This window comes from Apteryx rowi, unplaced genomic scaffold (assembly GCF_003343035.1).
Source record: "Apteryx rowi isolate R43461 unplaced genomic scaffold, aptRow1 scaffold_731, whole genome shotgun sequence".
NCBI classification, from domain to species: Eukaryota; Metazoa; Chordata; class Aves; order Apterygiformes; family Apterygidae; genus Apteryx; species Apteryx rowi.
Window position 1 is genome coordinate 350,554 of NW_020451018.1, and position 9,414 is coordinate 359,967.

Genomic DNA, 9,414 nt, shown 5'->3' on the forward strand with positions numbered 1-9,414 from the left:
TGCACCTATCTATCTGAGGAGTTCTATAATAAGACGAGGTGCTCATAACTAGTCTAGGAGAAAAACATATACCACTGTAACTGACATTTATCAGTATTCAGAATTCAAGCATTAGACAGGACTCAAAAAATGCACACTTCTACCGCATCAAGTCTTTGATCATAAGATAAAAAATAGACTGAATTTCCTCTTTACACTGCTCTTTTTTAAAGACATAGGGAAAGATGCACACATCCCTCCATGCACTTATATTTTCCTTATCCTGAAGTCCACAGCAAGATTTCATATTCAATGCATACAGCCTAGGTTATAAACACCTGATCTTCCTTCTCTTCTGTCAGTCACAAAACTGAAAAATTTGCCTGTTTGAAAGCAAACGAATACTTCCAAACACTAGTCCTTGTTGAGAAGACAGCTTGATCCCCTTGCATGCCTTGGATACCAACTTCCCTTCAGAGAGCTGCACTCTGCCTTGATAAATTCTTTGGGTCTTTACTTGGCACACACCAGTCATCTGCCTCTGAGGTAGCTTGATAATGCTTATAGGCAGATTTGTTAAAAACTGGAAGTTTTTCTACTGAGTCCGTTGACAGTGCCTAAAATCAAGAAGGAGAAAAGTTATTGCTTCTGCCTCTCAATAATGCCATTTTGCAAAAATTCATGCAGTATGTTTCAAGTATTAAGCCTCAAAAAATAGAGAAAAATTATGCAAATATTTCTAGAATAGATGCAATAATTAAGATGTGTTTTAGTATCTAGGTTTGTCATGGATAACTTGCCAGGACAAATGCAATATCGGATCATATTTATGTACTTTATAGGCCTTAAAAGTATTCTGTAACTTGTTTTCAAGATAATCCTGGAAATAGTGGAACAGAACTCCATTTACAGAAGTACAGAAAAACTTTAAAATGTGTTCCCCTCCTCCTTTATATTTTGCAATTAAAAAAATTATTTCATATTGTGCTGGGGAACAGTTAGACAGAAATGCAACATGTATATAGTGGAACAGTGAGTGACTTTTTACTTCTAAGTACCAGTCAATCCTTTCTGACATTTCATAGTCAAAATGAGAGCTTTTCAACTCATGAGCAGAGAATTTGTTTTCCTTAAAATGATACCAAAGTAGTTATCTCATTGCATTATTGCTGGTTATCAAAACACATACCTTCAAGTAGATAACAGCATCTGTTCCATAACCACATATGGAGTAGAGATTTAGGTCTCCTTGAAAGTATTTAGCATACAGACGAGAAATCGGCAAGCCATAGCCAAAGCCAGCCTAAAAAATAAAGTACAACAGAAAATTAAGATTTTCTTTTTTCTTCCCCCACTAGCTCTTATGATATAAAATTAGATAATTGGAAAGTGTTCAGAGATTTTAAACTGTCAGAAAGTCTCTGCATTTTCTCTTCCTTTTAAAGAAAATAAAATTCTGACCAGTTTCATACAGAATATTGAACAGATCATCTTAGATTCTGAAAGAGCTTTTAAATCAAATCTCCATGGAGGAGGAAAAGCTATATATATGTCTTACTTTAATGCATTAAATTTCTTTATTTCCCCTTCCTTTTTTTTCTACTGAGGCTTGTTTAGTAGAAGTTGATTGCTACTAGTGATAAAAAAACAGTATTCTAAGTCTATCTCAGTCGTGTTTGCCTCAATAAAAATATTTATAACATGTTTGAGCACTGAGTGGGAGTGAGGACCAATTAGATTACCGTCATTGGAGTAAAAGAGGGGGGAGAAGAGGTAGATTCAGGTACTAATGTTCTTCTTTGTTTATACCTTTAAAGGAGATGGTTTTGTTAGCTAAACTAGATACTTAAAAGCTATTCCAGAAAGTGTTAATTCATATCTCTGAGACTCAATAATTTCTGTATACTCTACAAAGCAGAAAGGCAGACATAATGTTTCGTTATTTAAGATGAATCTATTACTCTACACAATACTTATAATACCTTGTTAGCAATACAGATATTGAAATTATCTTACAAGAGGAGTTTGTCGAGCATCATCCATCCTTGGCCTTGGTGCTGTAGAATACATGTAGCTAAACAGCTGCTCAATTTTCCTCACTGGAACACCACCTCCTCTGTCAGAGATCTGATTTAAGAGAGAATAAAGTTAATTGCAACCATATACTAAAAATACTATTTAAAATGCTAGTATATGAGCAAACCCTCCCATAAATGTAGACTTTTTTTGTAGTGTATTCTTTTTCAGCTAGATAATTGCTCTAGATGGAGGCTATCAACAGAAGGCTCATGCATAGTATCTTTGACCTGTTGCTGGAGGCATCAAGTTCTTTAGCAGTATTTGTTGTAGCATATGAAATCGTAAAGATTACGTTAAGCCCATACTGGTTTTGGCCAATAAATTACCTTAATTGCGAGGTCTTCGTGTCCAAGAACGACCGTCACTTCAACTGGAGAAAGGGAAGGACTGTTTTCTTGAAATTCAACTGTTGCCCTCATTGAATTCTATAGAAATTAAGGTTATCATTATCAGAAAGTACTGGATATATGCACTTAAAATCAAATCTGTGTTATGCAGAGGTTGAGCTCAGTTACCATCCTTTCCTATCAGTGTCTAGCTTCCAAGAACACACTGAGCAATTTCAGGTAACACAAGCACAGGAGGCTGTGCACCTAAAAATGACTAAACAGTGCAGCCTCTTCTGTGTTTGAAAGATTACATTGTTCTTGCCCACCAATGTAAATAAAATAAAGTAACTTCATTAAAGTCAGCAGAATTCTGGGCAAGAGTCAAGTTCAGCAGCTGCTAACAATTCGCAGAATTCCGCACCCCATGTTGGCTGCACATGAGTTCAGCCCCATTCACTACCTCTCAAGATACCTTAACCCACAGGCAAGGCACTAGGTCAAAAATGCACTAAGGACTAATTTTTAAGAGCAGAGGGATACCAGTGGTCACAACCCCATGTTAAACAACTAGAAGGCCCTACTCTTTCTCTCTCTCCTTTACCCTGCCCCAGTTATAACCACATGAGAAAGTCCAAATATTTTCCTACTAGCTGCAATCATTCCTTTCCCAACTGCCAAAGCTATTTCCCCATGTAACAACTTCTTAGAAAACTCACCATCCTATAAAAAACTTTAATCCACTCAGACCTATCTAGGGAATTTAAATATTTAAGCTCTTGCTCAGAATGCTGAGGGAGGAAACAGCTTGTATTTACATACCTTAAAGAGCTCAAAAAGCATGTGAAAAAGATGAGATGGAACATATACAATGTTAATTGGCTTTCCTGGAAATTTTCCTAGAGGAAGGGAAAGAAACAAAAACCAGGTAAAATTTAAAGGAGAGATGGAACTGTTTTGTTTCTGAATTTTATAGTAAGCAAGTTATATGTTTAAACAAACAAGAAAATATATCAAGTCTTAGTGGGTTCTAAATGAACAAACAATTTTATATACTCATATAGTGTTTGTATTGTAATTACCATTTGCTTAATCATAGTTTATTTTCAAATAAACTGAAAATCTTTTATTTTTTGCATTTCTATGCAGATGACAAATATTAATTCCATTTCATAAGTGAAGGATTTTAGTGGTTAAGCAGACTGCCCAAGACCAGAGAACATGGAGGCAGCTTGGACTAGAACCAATGTTTCTCAGTCAGTAGCCCCACTTCCACCCCAAATACAGAGCTCCTCTCTGGCAACTTAAGTATAGACTAGTAGCCTTCCTTCCTCAAATTCACATAAATTACCTCAGAAAATCTGGTATTTAAGATGCAATGACATCTGAGTTCTAACAGGGGAGATTAAATGAGGTGCATGTAAAAGCAAATGAAGAGAACTAGCACAACAGAGATACACTTCTATGTACCATTATAGTACATGTATATACCATTATGGCTGCAGAAATGGAAGCCTTCAGAGTAGAGAAGGCAATCTGGTTACCAGTAGGAAGAAAGACATAAAAGCCCCTATCTTACCATTCACTTGGGTAAGCTTCAGTTCTGGAGATGTTAAGTAATATTGGTCACACAGCATCTTGGAACTTTCAAAAGCATCTGAAATATTTGTTTAAATAAAGTATGTGAAATGAAATATCAAACATTATAGCAATTCATTCTAACACTTAGCAAAATACAATTTTTAACTGCATTAGCCGCTAGGGTGTTACAGACTGTAAGCATGTGTTTCACAGGGGACGATAATGTTGCAGCCACTGTACGTATTAAGAACTGAGACTAAATAGGCAATCACAGCAGCATGGGCAAATCTTCAGTACAATCTAATAATTCTGTAAGACAGATGCATCTGGGGTATAATTATCTAACAGTAGATGTTGCTGATGTCATCACTGACAACTTTAACTCCCACCTTATTTATCACTTGCTATTCAGACACATTTCACTGCTACTTTATATTTTAAATTTTCTGTTCTACAGAAGCACACATTTCAGCTGACTGTTTTTAGCCACTTCATTAAAAAAAACAAAGCAAAACAAAAAAACTGTCAGCACCCTATACAAACATGTTGGTTGCCTGTTAATTACTTGCAAGGAAGAACAAACACTGATCATGCAGACAGTTTTTTTATGATCTGAAAATATACATACCGTTCACTACTTCAACAACATCACAGCATGGATCAATACTTCCAATGTGCCTTGGGTGCCCTGAGCTGGCATTATCATCAAAAAGAAGGGCTGTTTGAGATGAAAACAATACTGTATTTAATTCCAAATACTATATTATAAAAAACTTTAAGTTCAAACTAACATGGCATGATCACAGCACATAACGACAAGAGATACTGAGTATTGTTTATGCCTTTTTCAAGTTACAAACGCTACCTGCTGCCAGCAAGCTATGCTGGCTTCTCTGGTTCAACATCTAAAGGCTTTTCAGAGGCAAAGAAAGATCTAAGTTTTCCATGCAAGACTTACCAGAGTTAGTATTTAGTCTAGATAACCAGTATTCCATTATTTTTAAAATTCATACATTCTGTTTCTAACTTTTCACTGTCATATGAAATCATCTGAAGCAGATCTCCAACAGTTTTAGGAGAAATTTACACTAACATGCTTCTCATTAGGATGAAATTTTCCTCAGATAAGAATTTCTACTTACTGTGTTGGTTCATTAGCATCCGGGTAGAAATACGGCTCATGTAAAAACGATCCAAAAAGTACTGGATATTTTGATTGGTGACAGGATCTACTTTAAAAGTATCTTTGTACTCTATTACTCCTTGTGCCATTGTAGGAACCACATCATGATGTCTGTTTCGGACTCTAATTAATGTATCTATAAAGCTAGATACAAAAGAGATCTCTTTAGAACATTATTCTAAGACAAGGCAAGATTATATACTCCAGCAACAGAGGTAATTGTGCAGAGTAACCTTAATATTAAAACACTAAAAAAAAAACCCAAAACAAAAAAAAACCCCAAACTGTAACTCCTCACTGGCCTAAGGCAGAAGAGTTTGATATTTTTATATTAAAAGGTGTGTTTATTAGCCATGCCAAATTCACTATCCATTTATTCACTCATCATAGCCTGAGCAGAGGAGAATGTGGGGAAGGAAAAAGACCTCCAGTTCACACCTTAGAGAAAAGCAGGGATGTGACATCACATATAATTTTTGTTGATATTTCTGTCGTGACAGCTTAAGGTACTGCCTCCAAAAGCAAGCCACAAGAGGTCATACTTATTTGCAATAATACTACAGCATGATCAAAGATTTAAACTAGTTTGCTCTAAGTGCAACATTTCATGACAGATGATCAAATTGAGCTAGTGACAGTGCTGTCATTCTAAACTGACTACATTTTGAAAAATGAAAAGTAAGATGAAAAGCTCAATGAAAACAAAGGAAAAGCTTACTCGTGTAAGACTTTTTGATCATCTGGGCTTTTCTGATGGAATTCAACCAGCTCCATTAGGCTTTGGATGTACCTATTGAAAAAGAATACAAGAAATGCATGCTATTCATTTGATTGTTATTAGTCTAGGAGCTGGAAAATGTCTTGTCCTAATCATTACTCTTAACAAGTCAGCTAAAAGCTTGAAGTATCAAAGTCCCACTGAAGTATGGAATCACAGATATTCACTTCTTGAACACCTGAGCACTGGAAGTTTTAAATTACTACTTCTTTCTCGTGCCTGCCACCCAGTTTGGAATCTAAAACCTCACTTTAGGGACCTAAGCTCCCTGTACAGTTCTTGGGAAAAGTGAGGTGTTTCAGAAGTACTGATCAGGAAGCCACCTAAGTAAAAGTTTTCCTGATCTTGATCAGCTTGGCACAAGCTAAGCACTTGAGCTTCTTTGGCCAATCAAGCCAGGACAACCTCTGACAGCCTAGACGCATTCTGCAAAGGCACAACTATAGCTTGCTAGATTAAGAACAGCTTCTGGATCTCACTCAAATACTTTTCATCCTTTATGTCAGCCATCCTCTCAAACACTACAGTTGTGCCAGTAAAGCAAGGTTAACTCAGATTCAACACTGTCAGTAACCACAGAGATCATGTAAACTGAATTCCAAAAACTCAGTGCACATGCCAAGGCAATTTGCTGCAGAACTGAAACTTTATTAATAACTTCATCAGTGAGAGAATCAAACAAGCATGTAGCCTGCTCTCCCATTCTTGTGTCAGCTTTGCAGATCTGTAAGTACTAGATGAAAACAACAGACACCTTTTCCTCTCTCCCTTCTTAAAAGTAAGAAATTAGATTTGCTCTATGAGCTATTTCAAACTATTAGGTCAAAAAATGCAATTTAAAAAAATATCCATGTTGTTTTTCCATTTAACTTTAGTATGCTAGACAAGAGCAATATATAACAGCTTGCAGTTCAGCTCTGATGAATGGACTGAATTTCTAGTGTATTTTGCTGTGTTGTCTATTATTCATATAAAGGCTAGGACAAGAGGGTTGTTAATGTTATGTCATTTTGCAGGTAGAATTTAATGGTTCTTACTTACCAGCTCTTTACTAGTTGTACTGATGGAGTGCTTAGTAATTTATCAGGAAGAAGATCAATTTCTTTCAGTATATTTGCAAACCTCACAGGAAGCTCTTGTCGCAGAAATGCAAAAGATGTTCTCTCACATCCATTAGTTGAGCCTATAAAATAAACCCAATATTTAAAAAAAAGTAAGAAAAAAAGTTTTAACATACAAGTATGAATTACTGCCTTGCAGTTCACTACAGGCTTCAGGACCATATTCCTTTGCATTTGCCACCACCATGCTATTACTGGGCAGTTCTCCTAAATACCTGTATATGCTCGTGCTGAATGCTGTTATGTGACAGCCCATTCCTTGGGGGCATACTTGTACATTTCCCATTTAGACACAGAACTTATTCGCAATCCTCTAGGAGAGCCAGCCACCCCAGCCATTGTAAACAACATAGGCTACTTAAGGGTGACGTCTGAAAGTGCCATGGGAACACAGATTTCACCGCTGCCAAAGCGATAACTGGGTATGGGAACAGTACGTCCGCTCCGTCAAGTAAAGACTAATGACCCCTCCCTGATAACGTTTCGCACGGAACACGAAAACATCCATTAGTCGATTTGACTATTACCACCCCCCCATCCTATTAACAACACCGAAATAGCGCTTTAACGTATCTGCAGCTTTAGCCGGGGCAGTCACAGGATCAGCATCGCCCGGCAACCGGGCCGGGGGACTAAGCGCACGGAGGGTGCCGGGGCGAAGGGCGGCCGCTGCGGGCCCCCGGCGGCGCAGGAGGGCGGTCTCCCCGCTAGGGAGGAGATGTCCCCCTGCGGCCCGGGGCGCATCGCCCCCACCCCGCCCGCTACCCCCCCTCAGCGAGGAAACGCGCCGCGGAGACACGGGCTCCGGCCGCCGCCGCGGCTCTCACCGAAATCCAGCAGCTGCTTGATGGAGAGCGGCGAGGGGGAGAAGCGGGAGAAGGTCTCCACCTCCTGCGGCAGCCGGCTGCCGCGGCTGCTGCCGCTGCTGGCCCCTGCCAGCGGCGCGGCGCTGCGCAGCGCGATCCGGGCGGCCTTCATCGCTCCCGAGGCGGCAGCGGGGCGCTGGCTCGCAGGTCTGTGGCAGCGAGGGGGCGGCCGGTAGGAAGGCAGGCAGGCAGGCAGGCAGGCAGGCAGGCAGGCAGGCAGATAGGTGGTCGGGCGGTAGGTGCCGGCAGGGCTGCAGCTGTCCCTGCGCGCCACCAGCGCTCCGTGGCTGGGCGCCGCCACGTGCCGCCTCTATTTACAGCCTCCACGGGGCGGGGCTCCCGGCGGGCCACGCCCCCTAACGGAGCTTTCTCCTCGCGGGTAGCGCTGACGGGCGGGGGGCGCGTGACGGCCGTTGGGGACAGGGAGCCCCGCCAGCGCCGCGGGCGCGCCGCCAGCTGCACCGGGGCACCGAGGCGGCGGCGGCGGCGGGGGGGCCTCAGGGCGGCGGCGGAGGCGCTGCCCGCTGCGCCGCCCCCCAGTGACCTTGTTTACGCGCTAGGTGCAGGGCAAAGTCAGCGCTCCCGCCGCCGGGCAGCCTGGACACGAACCGAGGGCTTTTCGCTCCCGCTGCTCCTCATTGGCTGCTCGGAGCGAGAGCGAGCCAATGGGCGGCGGCCCGCGGGCCGCCCGGTTGGGCGGCGGCGCAGGGGGCTTCGGCGTTGGGGCCTGCGTCGCCATGTCGCAGCCCGGGGGGTCGCAGAGACCGCGTCAGGGCTTCACCGCCAGGGGAATGCAAAGGCTTCTAACACGCTTACTCTTTAATTTCACACTCTCTGAATGGTGGGTGGCACGTAGTGAACACAGATGGCAGCCCTCAAGCCTTGTGTAGCCCTGTGAGGAGGACGAAACACCCCTACTAGGGAGGCGCACAGCTCCTGGCCGGCTGCTAGATGTGTGACCCATCAGCAGCCTGGCTCGTCCCGGGTGACAGCTTTCTGTGTGAAGTTGCTGTTGCCTGTGTCAAGATGGTGGTGCTGCCTGTGGTGCTCAGGCCTGGGGAAGCGACRGGTAGAGGGAGACGCTGCTGTTCGGCAGGATAGCAGCTGCCATTGGGTGCTGGCAGCTGTAGCTCCAGTTGTACCGCTAACACTGAGCGGGGTCCTGATACAGAGGAGGGAAAATACCTAGAGGTTTGCAGCCTCCTTCTTTGCATTAAGTGCAGGGGATGCTAGTGAGGGAATTACTGAAAGCCCAGAGTCTGTGCAGAGAGTACATGGGAGTGCAAGGGGCACAGATTGGATCCTAGACGCTCAGAGTTTTTGACATGTAGGTCACCATGGTGACCTGGATTAACAGTGACCAAATATTTAAAAGACAGCTGCTTTGGTGACACACTGGCTCCAAATGCCTGAGTGACCGTATTTACTCTCTCTACAGCTGACCTAAGAATTGATTGACTGAACTGCTCTCTCACTACTAGCTAATCTTCCAGGGTCAGAG

The 9,414-nt window shown here is 42.3% G+C and overlaps 1 protein-coding gene across 1 annotated transcript; it reads right to left on the bottom strand.

Moving 5' to 3' along the window:
* Positions 1 to 439: 439 nt before the first annotated feature.
* On the bottom strand, positions 440 to 8,025 carry PDK4 (pyruvate dehydrogenase kinase 4). The gene is made up of 11 exons (XM_026087782.1): positions 7,875 to 8,025; positions 6,968 to 7,109; positions 5,867 to 5,938; positions 5,108 to 5,292; positions 4,594 to 4,683; positions 3,964 to 4,041; positions 3,207 to 3,283; positions 2,385 to 2,483; positions 1,996 to 2,106; positions 1,169 to 1,282; positions 440 to 596 (listed from the first exon to the last, which is right to left on the bottom strand). Exons 1-11 carry the CDS (start codon positions 8,023 to 8,025, stop codon positions 453 to 455), a joined length of 1,263 nt encoding a protein of 420 aa, XP_025943567.1. The 3' UTR covers positions 440 to 452.
* Between the last annotated feature and the right edge of the window lie 1,389 nt (positions 8,026 to 9,414).